Genomic DNA, 27813 nt, shown 5'->3' on the forward strand with positions numbered 1-27813 from the left:
GTTTTCTGTCAGGCGGCCTAATGTGGGCCGTGAAAGCCCTAGCTTTGAGCTAAAGTAGAGAAAGCTGCAGGACGTGGTGAAAATATCAAATAACAGATGGATAGGCAGGACGCTGGGAAAGAATGTTAGGAATAGGGATAGAAAAAGGGGAGGAGGCAAAGGAGAGTGGAGGAAGAGAGAGATAGGAAAGAGCGGAGGCGAACAGGAAAAGGGCCAGAAGAGAATAGTTTAATGAGGAGGGGAAGGAGATGGAAACAGAAAGTGAGACGGATGAGGACAGGAGGAAAAAAGAGGGTGGTAGGAAGAAAACAAACATTCAGAGAATCAGAGAGTAGAAGAAGATTGGAGAGAAAGAGCAGACCTTTGGACTGATACAGAGACGTAATAGGCAAGGAAAGATTGCTGATGAGAAATAAGGAAAAATACTAGTAAATCAGAGCAAGACCTCGCTGGACACAAACAGGGAGGAAGAGACTCGGGGCTCTCTTCAAATTGTGCATTATCCACCATTTATGCAGATTTGGTTCCAGATCATTGCAACATATCTTAATTTGCGTTTTTTGGATGTTGGGAACCAAGAAATGGGGAAGAACATTATGAGAAGCCAAGTGAAGTAGTGTAACAGTTACGCGTCTACATCATCATCATTGGAACATTTGTCCAGACATCCGTAGAAGTAAATGCAGATTCGTTTGGTACTAAAAAGGATATCGAAGTCTGCTTTAATCTGGTTTATCGGAAACCACCTAAGGTAAAGAAATGTAAGAATGCATCAATTTCAGCATTATCTTCAAAATCAGAGGGAGAATTCAGGAGAAACAGGTTGGGACAGAAGTGCCACCAATGAAACTGTCTCTTGTTCGCAGCCCTAGTGACAAAAATGAAAATTATATATATACCATTGACATACACTGATACGGAGTTAAGTCAAGTAAACCTATAGTTTCCTATTTATGATTACCTTCTTTATATTTTGGTCTCAATATGTTGATCCTTGATATTCATTTAGCCCAATATTCTGGAGTCGATATTATAGTGTAATGATGTGGTGGCTGCCATTGATTCCCAAAATGCGGCCTAAACATGCAGTATCTGTGGTTTGACAACACATCACTGCGTTGTTCAGCTTTTCTTGAGGGCCATATTTCACTAGGCAAAATATGCATGTGGAAAATTGTGATTGTGACGTCAGTGTCAGAAGATTCAGAATCCGAATTCATCACATTCCAATTGAGCACAGATCGGGAGTTCCTCACTAAGCGGAATGAGGGTTAACTCAGTGAAGGAGGGATGCATGCACTGCCATCTTCTCTTTACTCCCTCTATCACTGACAGCTAGCTGTAGTTGTGGGTGGCAAGCTTTAAGATTTGCAATAGTCTTGGCTTTCTAGTCAAATTACCAACGCAAATATTGACTTTTCAGTAAAAAAACAAAAATGGAAGAGTAAATCTGGTCCCAAGTGAAATTATACACTTAAATGGAACCTACTCAAAATTCTTTGTATATTACAGAAAGGCGTTAAGAACGATTAGAACATTGGAATGTTGGGCGTTTCATCTAGGACAATGGAGTGCCTCCGAGCTTTTAATGGCTGGTATAGGCCTTCTGCTCCGAAAAGCCTTTGTTTGCATTTCTGTTCCTACCTTTTTCATTTAGAACATTCTACCTTCAGTGGGTGGAATATTATAATGGCACCATAGTCCTTCCTAGGGCACTAGGCCCTCAGTCTTGGTGTAGATCCCCACCCGCGACTTGGTCTTATAACTCAGATAGAGTTATACGATATAATATCATTAGACAAAAATAGTGTCTGGCAGAAATATCATGGCCTAAATATTGCTTGCATAAATGTTGCACAATGAGGTGTACATTTTTGTATTATTAATTCCAACATGGTGATATTTATGTAAACAATATTTAGGATATGATATTATAGTCAAAGTATATTTTGATTTTGATATTCTGGTACAATACGTCATGTAGAGGGCAAGTAACGGCTAGTATAGACCTCAACACCGTGCCATAATGCTATATTAGAACACTGGAATGTTGGGAGCTCCATTAAAGACAATACAGTGACAGGAGCCAAAAGTGGTTGAAATGACCTTCTCTTCTAACATTCCAATGTTCATTTTTCTGTTTCTCTGTACTTAATTTGCATTCTAACTCAGTGGTTGGAATGTTCCATTAGCATTATACATCGTCTGCTGCAGGCTGTACTAGTAACAAAAGGGACCTCTCCTTCTTTATAGATGCTCTCCTGCAGTTTATGCCTTTAGCAACTGGCACAGCCTGAAGCAGTGTGATTTAAGGCTCTTTACCTCAGTAGGATAGCAAACTTTAATGATAGGCGTCGAACAAATGATGAAAATGGAGAGTGACAGAAACAAATCAATCTATGAGGACTTGAAGATGATCATAAGGGATTTCAGGGCCTCCTGGACAAGATAAAGAAAGATGTTTTGGATATTAATGAAACCTAAAAAACCTAAAGCAAATAACTAAAATAAATTAAACAAAGTATGTCTGCCCAGTTTCTCATTTATTAGTTAGCACAAATGACTGAAATTCATCATTGCCATGTTCTGTCTAAGACACTAGCTTTGCCGATAACATCTGGTTCTCATTAAAGTGATGTTTCTCTTCGCCTGCAGGTTCGGCGAGGCTGTGAATGGGAACCTTGTGGTAGGCACCTTGGCCTGGCCTTCCCCTTGGGTGATCGTCTTTGGGTCTTTTTTCTCCACCTGTGGAGCCGGTCTGCAGAGCCTTACTGGAGCACCACGTCTGCTGCAGGCCATAGCTCGTGATGGGATTGTACCATTCCTCCGGGTAAGTCACTGCTGTAGGTGGGATGTTTGGGGTCTCTTCATTCTCATAGTAAGTCAGCCATGTAGGTTTATCTTCTGGGATTGTTCCATTAGTAAGACACTGACTTGGGTGAAACCTCCAGGACTGAGCTTATCCTCTGGGTAACTTAGTTGAATTGCAGAGTCCTTATGGATCCTGCCATTTCTCCAAGTGGGTTATTAATGTGGGTAATTCTTCTATAACCATGTCAGACTTCCAAGCAAGATAGTCATGTGAGTCATCTTCAGTCACACCATTCCTCTGGTAAGTGGTTATTATAAGTCGTTCATGATTGTGCTATTCCTCTGGGTAAATGGTTCGTGTGAGAGGTCTTCAGAAATTCTGTTCTTTTGGTAGGTGATTCTTATGAATATTCCTTGATCACACCGCTATTGTGGGTGAGAGGTGGTGAGAGGTGCCCTCCATGGCATGGTTCCTCTGGGTATGTTATTCACAAGGGTAGTGTATTCTGCCATGTCTCTAACTAAGTAATTGATGCAGGTATGACCGCTGCAATCACACCAAACCTAAGAAGGAGTAGTTGAGGCGCATTCCCTCCCATCACCCTTTACCCTGGGAAATGTCTTGATTTGAGTATTTTCGTTCATGCAATTGCTCTGGGTCAGCCAGCCACGTGGGCCAGCTACCTACGGTAGTGTGATTATTCTTACGTGTAAGCATGCTGCATGGGTAAATTCACGCAAGGTTGTATTATTCCTACTGGATACGTTTGTAACTCACATAAGTACTCTATTTAAAAGCAAAATCAAACAGGGCTGCCTGTTACGAATTCACCTAAATACACTTGGCAGGTATAGACCCAGCTGAATACTTAAAGCGTCCAGAGTGATACAGAGTCTCTTCTGCACACACACGTATATATATATATATATATACGTATATATATATATATATATATATATACACACACACACACACACACATATTCAAAGTGCACTCAGGAGTAAACACGTACTGAAAAACACAGATATGCAGACTATGCAATATATAGAAACACACCAAAAAAGCAGTATACACATCAAAGAGTACAAACAAAAAAGCCGACAAAGAAAATGGTGCATACTTACACCCTGGCTCATAGAAACATAAAACTTGTCAAATGTGACAGAAAAACATACATAGACAGCCTGAGAAGGCACCACCTAGCAGAGACATGCACCAACACAACTGGAAGTTAAATGGAAACACAAATGGAATGCTGATGTGTTCAGACAAGCAATCATAAAGGAAACCACACAGCTGCATAAAAACACAGAGAGAAAACCCACGAATATGCACACTCAGTTACACGCAGATGCACTGAAAAAAGCAGTCGCATACTCAGTCATAGGTAAATTCAAACACAGAGAAGCACACATACTGGTTCATTTGTAGATGCACCACAAACAGGCCCAGCGCTTGAAATGGGACTGTAGACGTCATAGTACTTGTTGGCTTGTGAGAAGGGCCGATAGCTCCTATGAAAAGTAATGCCTCCCTGCTGATAAGCGCAGGTACTCTCCCTTCAGATTGAAGAAGTGCAGGTGCTCGGCACCTAACAGGACCGGCCCGTTTCATGCTCTGCATAGGGTAACACATACAGCGTCTGACCTCAGACCACCTCAACTTAAGCCCAGCTCTACTTCTATCTGAGCCGCACACGGGTTTATGCTGCCATGACTCTCGGTAAGGCGCTAATATAGGTAAGCAAACGATATGATTTAGTAGAAAAGGCAAATATTTTGTTGATAATTTCTAAAATCACTACATGGTGCACGAGATACATTTTCTGTGTGAGGTTCATTGTTCCTGGGGGAACAAATTGTTAATTGACGACCCAGGTTTGAAATCATGGACGGTTTTATTTCTTCATTGTTCGTAGACCAGACATCCAAGGTTTGAAATAAGGGCGGTCAAAATCATCCATTGTGCTAGATCAGATGACCCCGGTTTGAAATCAGGGACGGTTCTAAATCTTGATTGTGCGTAGACCAGACCATACAGGTTTGAAATCAGGGACTGTGGCAAGTCTTCGTTGTGCATCGTCCAGGGAACCAAAGCTTAGAATCAGGGACGGCCCTGTCTGGATCGGTCCATAGTTAGAACTTTCCTAGGTCCCTGCATCTTTTCGAGAGTGACTGGTCCGGCATCAACTCTCAGTCTCTTTATCCTTGTTGGTCGAGCCTTCGCCCTGGCCTACCTTGGACATGTGCATCGTTCTTTTCACGTGTGGAACAGTCATAAACGCCGTACGGGTTTACATTCTGCATAGAGTGCAGACTACCACTCTGGGATGGCCCTCCTCTTCCTACTAGATAAGAGTATTCAGAATGCTCCTTTAGGAAGTTATTGAAACCTTATTTGTTTAGGGGCTATCTTTTATCCGTATAACATAGTTTGTCTAGAGATTCTTTTAGGCTCCAAAGAATGTTCTTACCAGCGCTGGGAGGCCGCCCTGGTAGCCAGGGGCAATTTAAATATTGAAAGTAGAATAGAAATAGAATAGAGGGATGTGAGCACACCTTACAATAATAGGCAGTGACTTAAACAGAGCATTAACTGGAACTATAGATGTGCAGATGCTCACTATGTATGAGCAGTGCTCGTTTACTAGTGAGAAGTGCTGGTACTATACTAATACAGGCATTGCACCAGTTCTGAGAAGTGCTGGTACTCTACCCGTAGACGTATTACACGAGTGCTGATAAGTGCAGGTAATCTAACAGTACAAGTATTGCTCCAGTACTGAGGAGTCCCTGTATTTTACCAATACATGTATTGCACCAGTGCAGATAAGTGCTGATACTTTACCAATGCTACAAGTATTATACCAGTCCTGAGAAGTGCTCGTATTCTACCAATACAAATATTGCACTCGTGCTGAGAAGTGCTGATACAAGTATTGCACCAGTCCTGAGAAGTGCTCTTACTCTACCAATACAAGTGTTGCACCAGTGCTAAGAAGCGCTGGTACAAGTACTGTACCAGTGCTGAGAAGTGCTGCTACTTACCAATACAAGTATTGCACCAGTGCTGAGAAGTGCTGATACTCTACCAATACAAGTGTTGCATCAGTGTTGAGAAGTGCTGGTACAAGTAATGTACCATTGCTGTGAAGTGCTCATACTCTACCAATACAAGTGTTGCACCAGTGCAGAGAAGTGCTGATACCCTACCAATACAAGTGTTGCATCAGTGTTGAGAAGTGCTGGTACACGTATTGTACCATTGCTGTGAAGTGCTGGTACTCTACTAATTATTGCACAAGTGCTGAAAAGTGCTGGTGTCATTCCAATACAAGTATTGTACCAGTGCTGAGAAGTGCTGGTACTCTACCAATACAAGTACTGCACTGATGCTGAGAAGTGCTGGTCTTCTACCAATACAAGTATTGCACCCGTTATGAGAAGTGCTGGCAGTCTACCAGTAGAAGTATTACCCCAGACTGAGAAGTGCTGTTAATCTACCAATACAACAATTGCAACAGTGCTGAGGAGTCCCGGCACTCTATCATTACAAGTACTGCTCCAGTGCACAGAAGTGCTAGTACTTTACCAATGCAATTATTGCACCGGTGCTGAGAAGTTCTGGTACTCGACCAATACAAGTGTTGCACCAATCCTGAGAAGTGTTGATGCCCTATTAATACAAGTATTGCACCAGTTCTGATAAGTGCTAGCACTCTTCCAATATAAGTATTGCACCAGTGCAGAGAAGTGTTCTTACTCTGCTAATACAAGTATTGCACCAGTGCTGAGGAGTGCTGGTACTCCACAATACACACATTGCACCACTGTTGAGGAGTGCTGGTACTCTACCAATAAAAGTATTGCACCAGTGCAGAGAAGTACTGATACCCAACCAATACATGTAGTGCACCAGTTCTGAGAGGTGCTTGTACTCTACCAGTACAAGTATTGCACTAGTGCTGAGGAGTGCTGGTACTCTACCAACACAAGTATTGCACTAATGCAGAGAAGTGCTAGTACGCTACTAATACAAGTATTGCACCAGTGCAGAGAAGTGCTGATACCCTACCGATACAAGTATTGCACCAGTTCGGAAAGGTGCTTGTACTCTACCAGTACAAGTATTGCACCAGTGCAGAGAAATGCTGGTACTCTATCAATGCAAGTATTGCACCAGTGCTGAGAAGTGCTGGTACTCGACCAATACATTTACTGCACCAGGGATGAGAAGGGCTGGTACTCTACCTATACAAGTATTGCACCAGTGCAGAGAAGTGCTAGTACTCTACTAATAGAAGTATTGCACCAGTGCTGAGAAGTGCTGGTACTCTACCAATACACTTATTGCACCAGGGTTGAGAAGGGCTGGGATTCTACCAACGCAAGTATTGCACCAATTCTGATAAATGCTGGTGCTTTCCCTTTCAAAGTAAAAAAGTGCAGGTAGTCAGCACATGATAGTACTCGCCCATTTTAAAGCACTGCACCTACATCTGTCCAGTGGCTACAATTTCTTCTCCGTTGCTGTGGGATATATTACCTTTGGGTGGAAGTGGTGCAGTGTGGGTAAGGCTTGTGTTTGCAACTGACGGGTTTTCCATTACTGCAGGTGTTCAGTTGCACTATATGTGCCCAGCGTCACACAAGTGTTGACATGTGCATGTGTGTTCGCGTTGTCTGCCTCGTGCAGACTGAGCCTGTGCATCAGCTGAGCGATGGAGGTGGCTTATCGCTATTGTCTACCTGTCCCGGGTTGGTGGGCTTGATTGCGAAGTAACCATCTTGTGCATTAGGCACAAATATTGCATCTGTCATCTCGGGCACACTGTGGGACTTGTGTTCTCATCTCCTGACCCTCGGCCCTTCTTCCCGGCTGGTCCTGGGAACTCTGCAGGCAGGCCTCTTTAATTCTAGCGTACAGCCAGCTGCAGCAGCCAGTGCGTGGAAGCGTGTGGGAACTGGAGAGGCAAAATGGTGTAATGGAAAATGGCAGAATTTCCTTCCAAACCTGGGGGTCTGAAATTCCTGCCAAATCTACTCATGTCATTCAACAGATAAAAGAAGAACGTGTCTCCAGTGCTCAATTAGTAAAAGAAAAAGTGCCCAGGCACAATGTTTACCTCAGAAGCCCGAGGCCGCTGCCATCGAAGTCTCGATTGGATCTCATGCTCTCTGATCCACCGCCAGACACTCTGCCGCTTTATCGCACTCCTGCAGGATCTTTCCCATCCCTGCATCTCCCCTCATCCCATGTGTTCCGTTTGTATCTCCCCCTCCTTCCCAATGTTTGTGTTTATCCATCTCTCGTGCTGGATCAAAATCCTTTGAAATCAAATAAGTGCAGGTCCCCAAAAATGAATGCCAGAGGGCCGCAAATTCCGGCTCTAATTAAGTACTGTTTGGTCCCCCCTCAACATTGCCTCTCTTTACCCCTAGCACCCACACAGGGGATGCAGGGTCCCACCTGAGCCCCTGATAGGCACTCTTCAGGCTCTACAATGCCTCAACACGGCTGGAGGGCCCTCTGGTGTGAGAGGCATGGGGGGCACTGGGGTGCATTCGGTGGTGGGGGCCGCAGGTGTATCAACCATTCGTCACAGGCAGGCCCCTTCCAAGCGCTACCGCCCGCCCCTTCACATTAGGCGGGAAACCCTCGGCCCCGCCCCCCCGCCCGCAGCCCCCGGCGCTGGCAGGTGAAAGAGCAGAAGCCGAATGAATCTGACACAACTTATCGTCGGAGAGCTGCGCGTTGTAGAGGTCGGATCGCACCGCCGAGACCTGAGATGGGATTCTGCCCGTTAATATTTTATCAACTATCTGTGCGGGTTTTAGGAGAACTTCACATCTCAAAATGCAAACCGACAACAAGGACCAGGGGGAGTGCGTGCTAAATTTAGCCTTACGTTACCCACCTCCCCCCCATCCCCTTACACACACCAGCACAGGCACAAACAGCCCACCTCCCCGCCTGAAACCATCCACCCGCAGTCAGGCAGGAGGCGGTATATATATCTATGTGCCTCCCACCTTGTGTTACACTACACTGCCTACAAGCAGTGGAGGCGGGTGTCAAGGGCCCTAAAGAAAGTGAGGAAAATGGGCCCAGCAAATACAGCCATCACTGGAGTGAAATGGAGCCTCAGACCCCTGTGCCGTGGAGCGACTGCACCAGACGCACTATGGTGGGTGTGGGACTGCTGCATTGTAAATGGGCACTTAGACATGTCTCATAAGCAAGCAAGGCCGAGGTCTCAGAGGGAGAGAAAAGAGGAAGCGATTGAGGGATGAAGAACTCAGTGCGGTATGTGCCCGCGGGCGCAGCGTGGGTGCCCAGGGTCCCAATGCAAGCATGGAAAATGGACCCTATGGCCTCCGTTTAGATATGGAAAGACTGTTATAGTTGGGGTGCTGAGGGCCCGTCACACCCTTAGGCCCTGGTGCCACTGCACCCGCTGCCCCAAGGATAGCTACACTTCTGCAGGCATCAAAACAGTGCGAGTAAAAGGAAGCATAACGGACAAAAGACCAAACCAACCAATTGGACCATCAACGCGCTACAAAAAGCACCATGGTTTACAATCATAGAAGGGAACTCATTAACCACTTCTAAAGTTGCGTGAAGTCTCTCACTCGGAAAACAAATATAGATAAAAACGGGACTAGAAAGGAACTCAAGGGGCAGAGAGCAGGTGTAGGGGAGGCTGGGAGGGTGGGCTAGTAGGCTTCTCCACCGAGTAGTTCATGAGCTACTGGTAGCTCTCCAAATACTTACAGATAGCTTTACTACATACAGCCCAGCCTACTGAATTTTAAGTTTTTGCTTTGATGAATACCTGTATCCCAAAATTGAAAAACCCATATTTGAGATGTAAATGCATGTATGTATTTTTAGAACTGATAAACTGATGTTTGGAGAAACATGTTTTTTAAAGTTCATCCTGAACGTTGGAGAGACGTATTACTAATGTTACCTTGGTGCCAGCGGCATTGCAGCCACGGCTGTGGTATATTAGCCACGTACAGGCATTCAAAACGAATAAAACCTGTTTTACATTACGGCTTACAATCCTGCCCCATGCATTAGGGTGATCACGGCTGGTCCTGCATGGGGAGGTCATGAATTAAATCTTGACGATGCTCACTATCATTACACTAATAATATTAGTAGCTCAGGATGATTTTCAGTGAAAATAAGGAGCTCCTAATACAGAAAAAAGCTAGACTCCCGGGTTAGAGAATAATCTAAGAAGGGGACTCAGGAATAGGCAAGCATTGAGAGAGTTTGAGAGATGAGAGGGAAACGGGGAGAGACCCGGTAAGTGTCACAAAAAAGGCAGATATGAAAGGATAAAGGAGACAATGGGAAAGGAAATAGGGCTAAAGAAGTCGAGAGAAGTATGAGAGGTTAGAAAACACAAAAGAGGCCTGGAAAAAATATCGGCAAAAGAGTGTTCCTGTCTAGCAGGTAGGTTGGCATATTGAAGTTGAGGCTGATAGAGAATGGGCTGGACAGAGTGGCTATGGCTATGTAGGTGATGGTAACTTGGAAGGAGAGAGCAAAGGACTAAGGAGTTCATTTGGATGGGGAGAAGGCGGGTTGGTTCAGGGCCAGACTGGGACCCCAAAGCAGCCCGGCACATTTTGCCAGGCCAACGCTGCCTGACCACTACAACGGGGCTTGAGGGGTTCTCCCATCCTCCCACACGAAGACAATTTTGGAAAAATTGCAAAAACGGGTCATTTTACAGCACATTCATCATGTATTAAATTGTATTCGTTTTTAATGCGTAGCAAATGATGAGCCTACAGTGCACAATGATACAGCAATCTTTATTGGGGCTTTTCCCTCACCATCACCCACTAACAGCGCCTCTAATCCTTCCATAGCCACTCTCACATGTATTAAATTTGTTTTATATCCCCTCTCTTACCTGTGTAGGGTGATGGAGCACTCTACATCACACAAACATACAGAGACCATGAATCATAGGTCAAATGAGTGTACAGACCATGTTACATAAGACAAAGGGGACTACAATGCGTAGGATTCACGTCATCCATACAGATAGGCATTTTTTAAGAGTGCTTAATCTGGGGAAGCATAAACTCAGGATTCAGAATGTAACAGTGGTTAGGGTTGACTTTACTAATAAACAATTTATTTCTACTCAAACTAACTATTTTGTGCAAAATTAGGACAATCAAAGACTGGGGAAAACATAACTTTCTAACCTGTATCATGCAGTTTGTTGCAGCTCTTTCACTGAAGTTCATAGCTCCCTGTGCTAGATGAAGGTTGTAGCTCATGAACTGCACAGTTTAAAAGGATCTCTGGGCAAAAGCAGTATCCCACTGAGCATTGCACATAACATACTGTTCTGTAATCTGCTGAGCACACATTCTTTGGAGTAGTCATCTTAACCCTCTGCGCTATCTTAGATGAGTGAAAACTGCCAATAGACAAAACCTGATCTCTCTCCAGCAGGTACATTAACCACCAGTTTTCTTGGCACTTTTATTGTTGCCTGAAAACGGTTGGATATATAAAGAACTCCACAGTGCTTTGAAAACTGTTGCACTGCTACAAAACCGACCCCCAGTAAACTCTTCCCCCCCCCCCCAAACACCCTTCCAGCCTCTCAGGGAAACACCCAATGACAGGTATGATCAGTACGGCCTTGGGTTGGTCGATAGGTTGAAGAGATTCTGCCTGAGAACAAGGGAACCAACCAGTTATTCTAGGACAACTTTTCCTCCTGGTCTGAGTCTTTCTCTTGTACCTTCTGGTCCTTTACAGTCCTTGTTTTTCCCTGGTCCATCCATTTTCAGAGGAAAGAGCACCCATTGCTCTTTCCTCCATTCAATTATTTCCTCGCTTGTCTTTCCCCTTATTATTGTGCGCACGTCCCTTCCTTTTCTTCCTCAGCCTCGTTTCTCCGCCCAGTAATTACGTTCCCTGCCTTTTACCTCTTTGTGTTGGGTGGTCCCCTTCTTCCCTTTCTCGCTCAGTTTCTTTCCTCCGTCCAGTTATTTCTGCACACGCCTTTACCCCTAAGTGTTGTGTAATGCTTTCCTGTCTTTTTTCATTATCGGTATTTTTTCACACAACGTTATTCCCCCTTTTTATTATGTCACTTTCTTTTCTTCCTGTGTCTCTTTCCTTGATCTTGCTAGTTCATCATGTTTCTTTCCACCTTAGTGATGTGTGGTCCCAGCCGTCCTTTCCTTCCCAAGTTTCCACTTTCCATCTCATTATTTCATCATGTGCCTGTCCCTTGTCTTTTCCTCTCGTTGTTGTTTCCAACTTTCTTTCTTCTGCTTTCCTCCAACAACTGTTCTTCAACTCTGTGTTGTCATCCTTCTCTCCACTCCCGAACTTCTTTCCCCATCTGTCAATCACCTCTTATGCCTTTTTTCCTCCCTTCGTTTTCTACCGGAGTCTCCTTTCCTAGTTATGTTCTCATATGCTTTACCTCGCTCTCTGTCTTGCACCATCCATCCATTATTTCTTAAATATGTCTCCTCCATTTAGTTAATTCGTCGCGTGCCTTTTCCTCCTGGTGTCGTCACCTGTTCCTTCCCTCTCTTAATGAGTCTTTCTTCAATTTCCTCGTATGACTTTACTTCTCTGTACTGTGTCGCTCTTCACTGCCCCAGTGCTTTTCCCATCCGTGCCGTAGCTAAACGCGAGCTCCCCCGCCCTGCGAAATACATGAAGGCACCCCACTCAGGTGACTCAGCCAGGGGCCCGCTGCCCGCGCATAGTGCCGGAGGGGGCGCCCTGGAGCCCGCCCTGCCCCTCCCCCACCAGCACCATGGTGTTGCTGGAGCTCTTGGTACGCCGTTCCCATGCCCATTTATTTCTTCGCCTGACTTTACCTCGCTCTGTTGCACACCATATCTCCCTCCACTGGGGCCTCCGTGCTTTTCTCCCACCGCGTTTCTTTCTCCCTCCCCTATTTCTGTCCCTCGCTCGCTCTTTCCTATTTATCCTTCTCTTCCCAGCAGCCGCAAGAGGCGCAGGTTTAATTTATGAGCTTCATAAATGGCCGGGGTGTGATCTGCATCCATAATCGAGCTCTGCAGCTCTGCGCGGCCCGCCCCGCGGTAACCCCCTCTCTCGGCACCGGCAGGCCTCTGCGGAGAGCGCCCTGTGACAGATGCTTAGCAAGGATGCTCAGGGTTATGGGGCAAGCAAGAGAACGAGCCCTTTGAGAGCTGCTTGGGCAGTAAAATACAGCAATAATCAACGTCCAGTGCGCTCCCTCTGGGCGCCAGTGCCACTGCACCTGCATTACAAGGGCGGATATACCCCTGCCCTGTGGAGTGATTCACACTACAGGGCACCGCAAAAAGGGGGCTGTGCACCAAGATAGTGCAGTGGCCCAACATTCAGTTAGCATAAGTAAGAGGCCCCACATTTTAAAAGCAGCTGTCTGAACTGCTGAGGGCCTGAGATGAAGTATCTGATTTCAATATCACTTAATGTAATCAGTGCTTAATTTGTAAATGAATAAGTGCCAGTGCCCAACCCAAGAAGCCCGTGACCAGTGCTGTGAATAGTGGGGTTGCCAAATCCCAAGGCTGCTTAGTCTTGATTCTACCTCCTGCCTCCTTAATCAATTCTCAGGCACTACCTGCCCCCTCACCTCACTCTTTCAGGTTTATTTTCACCCCTGCTTTCTCCCTTTCTCGATATCTTCTAGTGCACCCTTCCTTCTTTTTCCCCCTTGTGTGTTTTTCTCCCTCTAGCTCTGGCTCAAAATCTCATCAGGAAAAATAGGTGCCGGTCCTCAACAACAAGTGGTGGTGGGTCGCACCCGCAACCACCGGCTCAAATGAAACACTGAATGTAAAGTTTACAGTGCGGGAAGAATATAAGATAAACCCCAGCACGATGCAAAGGCATATGATGCAGGTGATTTGATATATATTATATTATGCTCCATTTTTTTTTTTTGAAGTGCACGGTTACCTTTAGGGTGTCCTGGCGTTAGGTACTGGAATGGAAAGAGTGAATCAGATCAGAAAAGAATTAGTAGATATTAGACTTTTGGAAACAGCAAGGTTTTAAGCTTCTTGTAGAAGGGGACAAGTTGAGTTTCTGCCATTAAGCAGAGATGGAGAGAGATCTAGAGTTTGGCTGAGTTTATAAAGAAAGCCCACCCTCCCAGTCCAACATGTTGAATTCTGGGAACCACAATCAGTCAGGCCAGAGGACCTGAGGGCTCATGGGGGAGTAAACGCTTGAACCTCTTTCAGAGGTAGAAAGGGGCCCGGAAGTAAATGAGTTTGAACATTATACATAGTAATTTAAATGTAATTCTCTGAGATATAGATAGCCAGTATAAGGTTAGCCATGTCATCATGGCTGAAGGATGAGATGGAAGTTCAAGAGCTAGTTAGATGTGTTGCAGCATAGGGGGTGTTTGGTGAGCTACACCCCCCTAATAAATGTATTTTCCAATAAATAGTTGGGTACAGGTACTTTCAGTTGGGTATGGAGAGGTGTTTGTCGGATTTCACCAGGAATTATTACATACACACAGAAAAAAACACACACACTCTCCCTTTTTTTTTTTTTTAAAGTCCTCAAAATTTGGTTATATTACAAAATGTTGTGTTTGCTCGCACTTAGTAATCCTTCCAATCCACATTGCTTTCCCTTTTCACTGCCCTTAGGCCCTCTTGTCCACCCTGCTTGCCCTAGAATGTATTTTAACATTTTATGCCCACTTAGTTGTTTGAAATCTGAAGCTCACACCCCTCAATCTTACTAACCAAGCTGTAACCCTGGACATAGACGTGCTGCACCATTCTGTAAGCACTGCACAAGTTTGATGATATAACTTGAAGGATCTAGGAAGAAAGAGTTGAAGTAGTCCAGCTGATTTAAGACCACTTCTGACCATGACTGGCCAGGGAGACAGATTTTCCATAGTAATCAGATCATGATAAAACAGGCAGATACCACTTTATTGACCTGCAGTGTAAATGAAAGGTCTTGATCAAAAGTGAAGATTTTGTACTGAGAAGGCCAGGACAGGGGTAGGGCCCAAGATGGAGGGCTAAAGAGTAGGTCACAGCAGACCAGGGGAGGTGTGAACAGAAATAAACATTATCCTTGTATTGTCCATATTAAGTTTTAATGAATTGTGTGACATTCACACTACAATGTGAGTCGTACATTCCTTACTAAATCAGAGGCTGTAATCCAAATGATCGGATGAGTTGTATCAGTGGGCGGACACAGGTATTAAAACCAGTGGGTCTGATGGAAGAACCATGAGAAAGTCCATGGGACAGAAAATGTAATTCAGATTGTTTTGGTGATGGAAAGACTGTTTGGGGATGGTTGGTGAGGTAGAACTTCACCCAGGCTACAATGGCACCTCCACTGAGGCATGCAAGCAAACTAGTGTGGGAGACCGGGGCTAATGTCAAGAAACGTCAAGAAGACCTAGGGCAGAAGATTTGCCTTTTTCTGTCAGAACTCAAAGGTCATCAATAGAAAGATGAGAACAAAGCTGAACTGATGCTGTGTGTAGGTCGAAAGCCGGACAGCTTCATCAAAAAGTTTATGATGCTCAAGGATAACCTTCTCCAAAATATTTATCGGGTAGGGTAAAAGTAAAGTAGGACAAACGTTGCTCAAGGTTGCAGGCTCTGCAGTAAGTCTTTTCAGTAGAGAAATGACTAAGGTCTTTTTCCAGCTTGAGAGACAATTGCTGTTTCGATGAACAGATTAGAAAGATTAAGATTAAGAAGGCGATGAGCCGGGATTGATGGAGTGAATTGAGAGGGGCTTTGCTGGATTGGGATGTTGTAGGAAAGTACCATCTTGCCTGGCATGTTACCCCCATTTTTCACTGTATATATGTTGTTTTAGTTGTATGTGTCACTGGGACCCTGGTAACCCAGGGCCCCAGTGCTCATAAGTGTGCCTGAATGTGTTACCTGTGTAGTGACTAACTGTCTCACTGAGGCTCTGCTAATCAGAACCTCAGTGGTTATGCTCTCTCATTTCTTTCCAAATTGTCACTAACAGGCTAGTGACCATTTTTACCAATTTACACTGCAGCCTGAGTGAAATAACGTCCACGTTATTTCACAGCCATTTTACACTGCACTTAAGTAACTTATAAGTCACCTATATGTCTAACCTTTACCTGGTAAAGGTTAGGTGCAAAGTTACTTAGTGTGTGGGCACCCTGGCACTAGCCAAGGTGCCCCCACATGGTTCAGAGCCAATTCCCTGAACTTTGTGAGTGCAGGGACACCATTACACGCGTGCACTACATATAGGTCACTACCTATATGTAGCTTCACAATGGTAACTCCGAATATGGCCATGTAACATGTCTATGATCATGGAATTGCCCCCTCTATGCCATCCTGGCATAGTTGGCACAATCCCATGATCCCAGTGGTCTGTAGCACAGACCCTGGTACTGCCAAACTGCCCTTCCTGGGGTTTCACTGCAGCTGCTGCCAACCCCTCAGACAGGCATCTGCCCTCCTGGGGTCCAGCCAGGCCTGGCCCAGGATGGCAGAACAAAGAACTTCCTCTGAGAGAGGGTGTGACACCCTCTCCCTTTGGAAAATGGTGTGAAGGCAGGGGAGGAGTAGCCTCCCCCAGCCTCTGGAAATGCTTTGTTGGGCACAGAGGTGACCAATTCTGCATAAGCCAGTCTACACCGGTTCAGGGGACCCCTTAGCCCTGCTCTGGCACGAAACTGGACAAAGGAAAGGGGAGTGACCACTCCCCTGACCTGCACCTCCCCTGGGAGGTGTCCAGAGCTCCTCCAGTGTGCTCCAGACCTCTGCCATCTTGGAAACAGAGGTGCTGCTGGCACACTGGACTGCTCTGAGTGGCCAGTGCCACCAGGTGACGTCAGAGACTCCTTCTGATAGGCTCCTTCAGGTGTTAGTAGCCTATCCTCTCTCCTAGGTAGCCAAACCCTCTTTTCTGGCTATTTAGGGTCTCTGTCTCTGGGCAAACTTTAGATAACGAATGCAAGAGCTCATCCGAGTTCCTCTGCATCTCTCTCTTCACCTTCTGCCAAGGAATCGACTGCTGACCGCGCTGGAAGCCTGCAAACCTGCAACATAGTAGCAAAGACGACTACTGCAACTCTGTAACGCTGATCCTGCCGCCTTCTCGACTGTTTTCCTGCTTGTGCATGCTGTGGGGGTAGTCTGCCTCCTCTCTGCACCAGAAGCTCCGAAGAAATCTCCTGTGGGTCGACGGAATCTTCCCCCTGCAACCGCAGGCACCAAAAAGCTGCATTACCGGTCCCTTGGGTCTCCTCTCAGCACGACGAGCGAGGTCCCTCGAATCCAGCGACTCTGTCCAAGTGACCCCCACAGTCCAGTGACTCTTCAGTCCAAGTTTGGTGGAGGTAAGTCCTTGCCTCACCTCGCTGGGCTGCATTGCTGGGAACCGCAACTTTTGCAGCTACTCCGGCCCCTGTGCACTTCCGGCGGAAATCCTTTGTGCACAGCCAAGCCTGGGTCCACGGCACTCTAACCTGCATTGCACGACTTTCTAAGTTGGTCTCCGGCGACGTGGGACTCCTTTGTGCAACTTCGGCGAGCACCGTTTCACGCATCCTCGTAGTGCCTGTTCCTGGCACTTCTCCGGGTGTTACCGGCTTCAGAGAGGGCTCCTTGTCTTGCTCCACATCCCCTCTCTCTGCTGGTCCAATTTGCGACCTCCTGGTCCCTCCTGGGCCTCAGCAGTGTCCAAAAACGCTAACCGCACGATTTGCAGCTAGCAAGGCTTGTTGGCGTTCTTTGGGCGGGAAAACACTTCTGCACGACTCTCCACGGCGAGAGGGATCCGTCAACCAAAGGGGAAGTCTCTAGCCCTTTTCGTTCCTGCAGAAACCTCAGCTTCTTCTGTCCAGTAGAAGCTTCTTTGCACACGCAGCTGGCATTTCCTGGGCATCTGCCCATCTCCGACTTGCTTGTGACTTTTGGACTTGGTCCCCTCGTTCCACAGGTACCCTAGATTGGAAATCCACAGTTGTTGCATTGTTGGTTTGTGTCTTTCCTGCATTATTCCTCTAACACGACTTCTTTGTCCTTAGGGGAACTTTAGTGCACTTTGCACTCACTTTTCAGGGTCTTGGGGAGGGTTATTTTTCTAACTCTCACTATTTTCTAATAGTCCCAGCGACCCTCTACAAGGTCACATAGGTTTGGGGTCCATTCGTGGTTCGTATTCCACTTTTGGAGTATATGGTTTGTGTTGCCCCTATCCCTATGTTTCCCCATTGCATCCTATTGTAACTATACATTGTTTGCACTGTTTTCTAAGACTATACTGCATATTTTTGCTATTGTGTATATATATCTTGTGTATATTTCCTATCCTCTCACTGAGGGTACACTCTAAGATACTTTGGCATATTGTCATAAAAATAAAGTACCTTTATTTTTAGTATAACTGTGTATTGTGTTTTCTTGTGATATTGTGCATATGACACTAAGTGGTACTGTAGTAGCATCACACGTCTCCTAGTTCAGCCTAAGCTGCTCTGCTAAGCTACCATTATCTATCAGCCTAAGCTGCTAGACACCCTATACACTAATAAGGGATACCTGGGCCTGGTGCAAGGTGCAAGTACCCCTTGGTACTCACTACAAGCCAGTCCAGCCTCCTACATTGGTTGTGCAGCGGTGGGATAAGTGCTTTGAGACTACTTACCACTCTTGTCATTGTACTTTTCATAAGAGAAAAATATACAAAACAAGGTCAGTGTATATACACATAGCCAAAAAGTTTTGCATTTCCTCTTTTCACTCTTTTCTAAGTGCTGAAAAGTACTTCTAACTTTCTAAAAAGTTCTAAAAAGTTTAAAAAGTTTTTTTTTCTCTGTCTTTCTAAAAGCTCTGACAAACTTTTTATCTTTTACTATCACTTTAACTCTCTCTAAAAATGTCTGGCACAGGCCAAAATGTTGATCTGTCCAAACTTGCATATGATCACCTTAGCTGGAAAGGAGCAAGGAATCTCTGCATAGAGAGAGGTTTGAGTGTAGGGAAGAATCCTTCCTTAGAACTGTTAATTAACATGCTTAGAGTACAGGATAAGGCCATAAGTGCCCAATCTAGTGAAAAAGTAGCTAATGGTTCTCAATCTGATCCAGGGACTCCCCCAGGAAAAGATTCAGGAAAGAAACTTCCTAGCCTGCCCATTACTAGACAGTCTAGCATAGTTGGTAATGATGATGAGCCACACCATATAAATAGTGTTGTCTCACATCATAGCAAAAGCATTTATTCTCACCATACTGGTAGTGATGTTTCTGTTAGCCAAGCTGTTAGGGTGGCTTCTGTAAGGGACAGGTCTCCTTCTGTCCATTCTCACCATACTTCTGTTTCAAGGCATGTCCCTCCCACCCACCCTGATGACAGATTGTTAGAAAGGGAGCTCAATAGATTGAGAGTGGAACAAACCAGACTGAAGCTCAAGAAGCAACAGCTGGATTTGGATAGACAGACTTTAGAAGTAGAGAAGGAGAAACAGAAACTGGGTTTAGAAACCCATGGTGGCAGCAGCAGTATTCCCCATAGTCATCCTGCAAAAGAGCATGATTCCAGGAATCTGCACAAGATAGTTCCCCCTTACAAGGAGGTGGATGACATTAACAAGTGGTTTGCTGCACTTGAGAGGGCCTGTGTTGTACAGGATGTCCCTCAAAGGCAGTGGGCTGCTATTCTATGGCTATCATTTAGTGGAAAAGGTAGGGATAGGCTCCTTACTGTGAAAGAAAATGATGCTAATAATTTCCAAGTTCTTAAGAATGCACTCCTGGATGGTTATGGCTTAACCACTGAACAAAACAGGATAAAGTTCAGAGAGACCAAAAAGGAGTCTTCACAAGACTGGGTTGATTTCATTGACCATTCAGTGAAGGCCTTGGAGGGGTGGTTACATGGCAGTAAAGTTACTGATTATGACAGCCTGTATAACTTGATCCTGAGAGAGCATATTCTTAATAATTGTGTGTCTGATTTGTTGCACCAGTACTTGGTGGACTCTGATCTGACCTCTCCCCAAGAATTGGGAAAGAAGGCAGACAAATGGGTCAGAACAAGGGTGAACAGAAAAGTTCATACAGGGGGTGACAAAGATGGCAACAAAAAGAAGGATGGTAAGTCTTCTGACAAGGGTGGGGACAAATCTAAAAATGAGTCTTCATCAGGCCCACAAAAACACTCTGGTGGGGGTGGTGGGCCCAAATCCTCTTTTAATCAGAACAAGGAAAAGAAACCATGGTGCTATTTATGTAAAATAAAAGGCCATTGGACAACAGATCCCAGTTGTCCAAAGAAAAGCACCAATGCTCCTACCACTACAACCCCTACTGCTACCCCTAGTGTCCCTACTAATAGCAGTGGTGGTGGGAGCAAACCTACTAATAGCCAATCCAAGGGAGTAGCTGGGCTCACTATTGGTAACTTAGTTGGGGTTGGCCTAGTTAGGGAGGCCACAGAGGCTGTGTTAGTCTCTGAGGGGGCTATTGATTTAGCCACCTTAGTTGCTTGTCCCCTTAATATGGATAAGTACAAGCAGCTACCCCTAATAAATGGTGTTGAGGTTCAGGCCTACAGGGACACTGGTGCCAGTGTGACTATGGTCATAGAGAAACTGGTCCACCCTGAACAACACCTACTTGGTCACCAGTACCAAGTAACCGATGCTCACAACAACACACTTAGCCACCCCATGGCTGTTGTAAATCTCAACTGGGGGGGGGTAACTGGTCCAAAGAAAGTTGTGGTAGCTTCAGATTTACCTGTAGACTGTCTATTAAGGAATGATTTGGAGACATCAGCTTGGTCAGATGTGGAGTTGGAGGCCCATGCAGCAATGCTGGGCATCCCAGGGCATATTTATGCTTTGACAAGGGCTCAGGCCAAAAAGCAAAAAGGACAGGGAAGCTTGGATCCTGGAACAATGGACCAAGTGCTCCCTAAAGCTAGGGCTAGTAGAAGCAAACCACTTCCTACTATCCCTCCCTCTACAGTGGATTCTACTTCTGAGGAAGAAGAATTCCCTCCCTGTGCAGAACCTACACCAGAGGAGCTGGAAGCAGACACTGCTGAGCTTTTGGGTGAAGGGGGGCCTGCCAGAGAGGAGCTGAGTGTGGCACAGCAAACCTGTCCCACATTAGAGGGTCTCAGACAGCAAGCTGTCAAACAGGCTAATGGGGATGTCAGTGACTCTCACAGAGTTTACTGGGAGGACAACCTCTTGTACACTGAGCATAGGGATCCTAAACCTGGAGCTGCCAGGAGATTAGTGATTCCTCAGGAGTTCAGAAAGTTCCTCCTAACCCTGGCACATGACATTCCCCTAGCTGGACACCTGGGTCAAATGAAAACTTGGGACAGATTGGTTCCATTGTTTCATTGGCCTAGGATGTCTGAGGACACAAAGGAATTTTGTAAGTCCTGTGAAACCTGTCAAGCCAGTGGCAAAACAGGTGGCACCCCAAAGGCACCCCTTATCCCACTGCCTGTGGTTGGGGTTCCCTTTGAAAGGGTAGGGGTTGACATAGTTGGCCCCCTTGACCCTCCTACTGCTTCAGGCAATAGATTCATCTTAGTGGTAGTGGACCATGCCACAAGATATCCTGAAGCTATTCCTTTAAGGACCACTACAGCTCCTGCAGTGGCAAAGGCCCTCCTGGGAATATTTTCCAGGGTGGGCTTCCCAAAGGAAGTAGTATCAGACAGGGGAAGCAATTTCATGTCTGCATACTTAAAGGCCATGTGGAAGGAGTTTGGTGTAACGTACAAGTTCACAACACCCTATCATCCACAAACAAATGGACTGGTGGAGAGATTTAATAAAACTCTCAAAGGCATGATTATGGGTCTCCCTGAAAAACTCCGCAGGAGATGGGATATCCTTCTACCATGCCTCCTTTTTGCCTACAGGGAGGTACCCCAGAAAGGAGTGGGCTTCAGCCCCTTTGAACTTCTTTGTGGACACCCTGTTAGGGGTCCACTCACACTTGTAAAGGAGGGTTGGGAACAACCTTTAAAAGCTCCTAAGCAGGATATTGTGGATTATGTACTTGGCCTCAGATCAAGGATGGCTGAGTACATGAAAAAGGCCAGTAAAAACCTTCAGGCCAGCCAAGAGCTCCAGAAGCAATGGCATGATCAGAAGGCTGTTTTGGTTCAGTACCAACCAGGGCAGAAAGTGTGGGTCTTGGAGCCTGTGGCCCCAACAGCACTCCAAGATAAATGGAGTGGACCCCACACAATTGTTGAAAAGTAGGGAGAAGTCACCTATTTAGTTGACTTAGGCACTGCCAGGAGTCCCCTTAGGGTGCTCCATGTTAACCGCCTGAAACCCTACTATGACAGGGCTGATCTCACCCTGCTCATGGCAACTGATGAGGGACAGGAAGAAGACAGTGATCCTCTACCTGATCTCTTTTCTTCCACAGAACAAGATGCTCTTGTGAAAGGTGTAGTTTTGGCTGATTGTCTTACTGCTGAGCAGAAAGATAATTGCATACATCTCCTAGATCAATTCTCTGAACTCTTCTCTACTGTGCCAGGTACCACTTCTTGGTGTGAGCACACTATAGATACTGGAGACAGTTTACCTGTCAAAAGTAAGATCTATAGGCAGCCTGACCATGTCAGGGACTGCATAAAGCAAGAGGTCCAGAAAATGTTAGAACTAGGAGTGGTTGAGCACTCTGACAGTCCATGGGCTTCTCCTGTGGTACTGGTACCAAAACCCCATTCCAAAGATGGAAAGAACGAAATGCGGTTTTGTGTAGACTATAGAGGTCTCAACTTGGTAACCAAAACTGATGCTCAGCCTATACCCAGGGCAGATGAGCTCATAGATACACTGGCATCTGCCAAGTATCTAAGCACTTTTGATTTGACTGCAGGGTATTGGCAGATCAAATTATCAGAAGATGCTAAACCTAAGACTGCATTTTCTACCATTGGAGGACATTACCAGTTTACTGTAATGCCTTTTGGTTTGAAAAATGCACCTGCCACTTTTCAGAGGTTGGTGAACACAGTCCTGCAAGGGCTGGAAGCTTTCAGTGCAGCATATTTGGACGATATAGCTGTCTTTAGCTCCAGCTGGGATGATCACCTGGTCCACCTATGGAAAGTTTTGGAGGCCCTACAAAAGGCAGGCCTCACTATCAAGGCTTCAAAGTGCCAGATAGGGCAGGGTAAGGTGGTTTATCTGGGACACCTTGTTGGTGGGGAACAGATTGCACCACTTCAGGGGAAAATCCAAACAATTATTGATTGGGTTCCCCCTACCACTCAGACCCAGGTGAGAGCCTTCCTAGGCCTCACTGGGTATTACAGGAGGTTCATTAAGAACTATGGCTCCATTGCAGCCCCTCTTAATGACCTCACATCCAAGAAAATGCCTAAAAAGGTATTATGGACAGCAAGCTGTCAGAAAGCTTTTGAGGAGCTGAAGCAGGCCATGTGCTCTGCACCTGTCCTGAAAAGCCCTTGTTACTCTAAAAAATTCTATGTCCAAACTGATGCATCTGAATTAGGAGTTGGGGCAGTCCTATCACAACTTAATTCTGAGGGCCAGGATCAACCTGTTGCTTTTATTAGTAGAAGGTTGACCCCTAGAGAAAAGCGTTGGTCTGCCATTGAGAGGGAGGCCTTTGCTGTGGTCTGGGCTCTGAAGAAGTGGAGGCCATACCTGTTTGGCACTCACTTCATTGTTCAGACAGACCACAAACCTCTACTTTGGCTAAAACAAATGAAAGGTGAAAATCCTAAATTGTTGAGGTGGTCCATATCCCTACAGGGAATGGACTATACAGTGGAACATAGACCTGGGAGTAGCCACTCCAATGCAGATGGACTCTCCAGATATTTCCACTTAGACAATGAAGACTCATCAGGTCATGGCTAGTCTTATTGTCCTTCGTTTGGGGGGGGGTTGTGTAGGAAAGTACCATCTTGCCTGGCATGTTACCCCCATTTTTCACTGTATATATGTTGTTTTAGTTGTATGTGTCACTTGGACCCTGGTAACCCAGGGCCCCAGTGCTCATAAGTGTGCCTGAATGTGTTACCTGTGTAGTGACTAACTGTCTCACTGAGGCTCTGCTAATCAGAACCTCAGTGGTTATGCTCTCTCATTTCTTTCCAAATTGTCACTAACAGGCTAGTGACCATTTTTACCAATTTACATTGGCTTACTGGAACACCCTTATAATTCCCTAGTATATGGTACTGAGGTACCCAGGGTATTGGGGTTCCAGGAGATCCCTATGGGCTGCAGCATTTCTTTTGCCACCCATAGGGAGCTCTGACAATTCTTACACAGGCCTGCCACTGCAGCCTGAGTGAAATAACGTCCACGTTATTTCACAGCCATTTTACATTGCACTTAAGTAACTTATAAGTCACCTATATGTCTAACCTTTACCTGGTAAAGGTTAGGTGCAAAGTTACTTAGTGTGTGGGCACCCTGGCACTAGCCAAGGTGCCCCCACATGGTTCAGACCCAATTCCCTGAACTTTGTGAGTGCGGGGACACCATTACACGCGTGCACTACATATAGGTCACTACGTATATGTAGCTTCACCATGGTAACTCCGAATATGGCCATGTAACATGGCTATGATCATGGAATTGCCCCCTCTATGCCATCAGTTGGCACAATCCCATGATCCCAGTGGTCTGTAGCACAGACCCTGGTACTGCCAAACTGCCCTTCCTGGGGTTTCACTGCAGCTGCTGCTGCTGCCAACCCCTCAGACAGGCATCTGCCCTCCTGGGGTCCAGCCAGGCCTGGCCCAGGATGGCAGAACAAAGAACTTCCTCTGAGAGAGGGTGTGACACCCTCTCCCTTTGGAAAATGGTGTGAAGGCAGGGGAGGAGTAGCCTCCCCCAGCCTCTGGAAATGCTTTGTTGGGCACAGAGGTGCCCAATTCTGCATAAGCCAGTCTACACCGGTTCAGGGGACCCCTTAGCCCTGCTCTGGCGCGAAACTGGACAAAGGAAAGGGGAGTGACCACTCCCCTGACCTGCACCTCCCCTGGGAGGTGTCCAGAGCTCCTCCAGTGTGCTCCAGACCTCTGCCATCTTGGAAACAGAGGTGCTGCTGGCACACTGGACTGCTCTGAGTGGCCAGTGCCACCAGGTGACGTCAGAGACTCCTTCTGATAGGCTCATTCAGGTGTTAGTAGCCTATCCTCTCTCCTAGGTAGCCAAACCCTCTTTTCTGGCTATTTAGGGTCTCTGTCTCTGGGGAAACTTTAGATAACGAATGCAAGAGCTCATCCGAGTTCCTCTGCATCTCTCTCTTCACCTTCTGCCAAGGAATCGACTGCTGACCGCGCTGGAAGCCTGCAAACCTGCAACATAGTAGCAAAGACGACTACTGCAACTCTGTAACGCTGATCCTGCCGCCTTCTCGACTGTTTTCCTGCTTGTGCATGCTGTGGGGGTAGTCTGCCTCCTCTCTGCACCAGAAGCTCCGAAGAAATCTCCCGTGGGTCGACGGAATCTTCCCCCTGCAACCGCAGGCACCAAAAAGCTGCATTACCGGTCCCTTGGGTCTCCTCTCAGCACGACGAGCGAGGTCCCTCGAATCCAGCGACTCTGTCCAAGTGACCCCCACAGTCCAGTGACTCTTCAGTCCAAGTTTGGTGGAGGTAAGTCCTTGCCTCACCTCGCTGGGCTGCATTGCTGGGAACCGCGACTTTTGCAGCTACTCCGGCCCCTGTGCACTTCCGGCGGAAATTCTTTGTGCACAGCCAAGCCTGGGTCCACGGCACTCTAACCTGCATTGCACGACTTTCTAAGTTGGTCTCCGGCGACGTGGGACTCCTTTGTGCAACTTCGGCGAGCACCGTTTCACGCATCCTCGTAGTGCCTGTTCCTGGCACTTCTCCGGGTGCTACCGGCTTCAGAGAGGGCTCCTTGTCTTGCTCGACGTCCCCTCTCTCTGCTGGTCCAATTTGCGACCTCCTGGTCCCTCCTGGGCCTCAGCAGTGTCCACAAACGCTAACCGCGCGATTTGCAGCTAGCAAGGCTTGTTGGCGTTCTTTCGGCGGGAAAACACTTCTGCACGACTCTCCACGGCGAGAGGGATCCGTCCACCAAAGGGGAAGTCTCTAGCCCTTTTCATTCCTGCAGAAACCTCATTTTCTTCTGTCCAGTAGAAGCTTCTTTGCACCCGCAGCTGGCATTTCCTGGGCATCTGCCCATCTCCGACTTGCTTGTGACTTTTGGACTTGGTCCCCTCGTTCCACAGGTACCCTAGATTGGAAATCCACAGTTGTTGCATTGTTGGTTTGTGTCTTTCCTGCATTATTCCTCTAACACGACTTCTTTGTCCTTAGGGGAACTTTAGTGCACTTTGCACTCACTTTTCAGGGTCTTGGGGAGGGTTATTTTTCTAACTCTCACTATTTTCTAATAGTCCCAGCGACCCTCTACAAGGTCACATAGGTTTGGGGTCCATTCGTGGTTCGCATTCCACTTTTGGAGTATATGGTTTGTGTTGCCCCTATCCCTATGTTTCCCCATTGCATCCTATTGTAACTATACATTGTTTGCACTGTTTTCTAAGACTATACTGCATATTTTTGCTATTGTGTATATATATCTTGTGTATATTTCCTATCCTCTCACTGAGGGTACACTCTAAGATACTTTGGCATATTGTAATAAAAATAAAGTACCTTTATTTTTAGTATAACTGTGTATTGTGTTTTCTTGTGATATTGTGCATATGACACTAAGTGGTACTGTAGTAGCTTCACACGTCTCCTAGTTCAGCCTAAGCTGCTCTGCTAAGCTACCATTATCTATCAGCCTAAGCTGCTAGACACCCTATACACTAATAAGGGATACCTGGGCCTGGTGCAAGGTGCAAGTACCCCTTGGTACTCACTACAAGCCAGTCCAGCCTCCTACAGATGTACTAAGAGGCAGATTTAATGGATGATAGAAGGCTGTGAAGCTCATCTGTTGAAATAGAGTTGAATGCATGAAGGCAAAGTTCTTCATTAGAATTATTGGCCGAAAAAGGGGTACAGGAAATGCTAGTATTGGTCAAACAAGGAAAGGCCATGCATATGATATTGATTTTGCCAGCAGTTTAGAAGACTTGAGATGGACATGTAGACAGCCCAGTGACATTATGGAGTTAAACCTGTTAAATAAATCTTCAATGGACTTTGTCGGACTTAAGGATCCTGGAAGTGAAATAGTTTGTTTTAGTTTTTAAAAACATGGCTTTGTACAAGCGACAGCTCCTCCTTGCTTTTGTTTGGAGTCCACTGATGAATCACACCTCCACTTACGCTCGTATAATTTGCGGTATATTTTTTTATGTTTTAACGTAAGTCTGCACCAGGGGGCTGAAGATGGAAATCAATTTGAGTGAGAAGTGCTCGTTAGAAGGAAGGTGCCGTGTGGTGGATATTAAGTAGATACCAGTTTTTACAGCAAACGTTTCATTGAGACCCCTGTTCAGTGGCGCGCAGTGTAAGGGCTCACACACAAGGACACATGAAATGAAGACCCCTCTTCTGATTGCACACAGCCCCAGGGTTTACCCAGCAGGGAACTTACAATTATCACCCTATTGTAATAGCACTCAGTAGTGGGATTCACCACAAGGGAAATGCAACTCAAGACCCCTGTTCCAACACGTTATAGAGCTATACGCAGCAGGAAACATGCAATTGGCACCTCTATTCTACTAATAACACATTAACTGAAGCGGGTCACTGTGCACAGAGAGTGTAATAGAAGCCGCCATTATTAGAAGACACAGTGTGCAGCTCCACACTGCAGGGATAGGTAAGAAAGGCCTTCTTTTTATAGATCATACAAAGGATGAAACAAGCTGTGCTTTTATTTTAGTACTTACTATTCCTGCCAGTGATAGTCAAACTTGTGGTTGTCTAATGTATGTGGTTATCCGGTTAATGTAAGAATTAAAGAAG

The 27813-nt window shown here is 46.0% G+C and overlaps 1 protein-coding gene across 1 annotated transcript in view; it reads left to right on the top strand.

Moving 5' to 3' along the window:
- SLC12A5 (solute carrier family 12 member 5) overlaps positions 1-27813 on the top strand; it is a 687435-nt gene that overhangs the window by 496084 nt on the left and 163538 nt on the right. Inside the window, exon 12 of the mRNA XM_069243525.1 lies at positions 2656-2830. Within this exon, the coding sequence (XP_069099626.1) occupies positions 2656-2830 (175 nt within the window). The remainder of the gene's footprint in view (positions 1-2655; positions 2831-27813) is intronic.

This window comes from Pleurodeles waltl, chromosome 7 (assembly GCF_031143425.1).
Source record: "Pleurodeles waltl isolate 20211129_DDA chromosome 7, aPleWal1.hap1.20221129, whole genome shotgun sequence".
Taxonomy (NCBI): Eukaryota; Metazoa; Chordata; class Amphibia; order Caudata; family Salamandridae; genus Pleurodeles; species Pleurodeles waltl.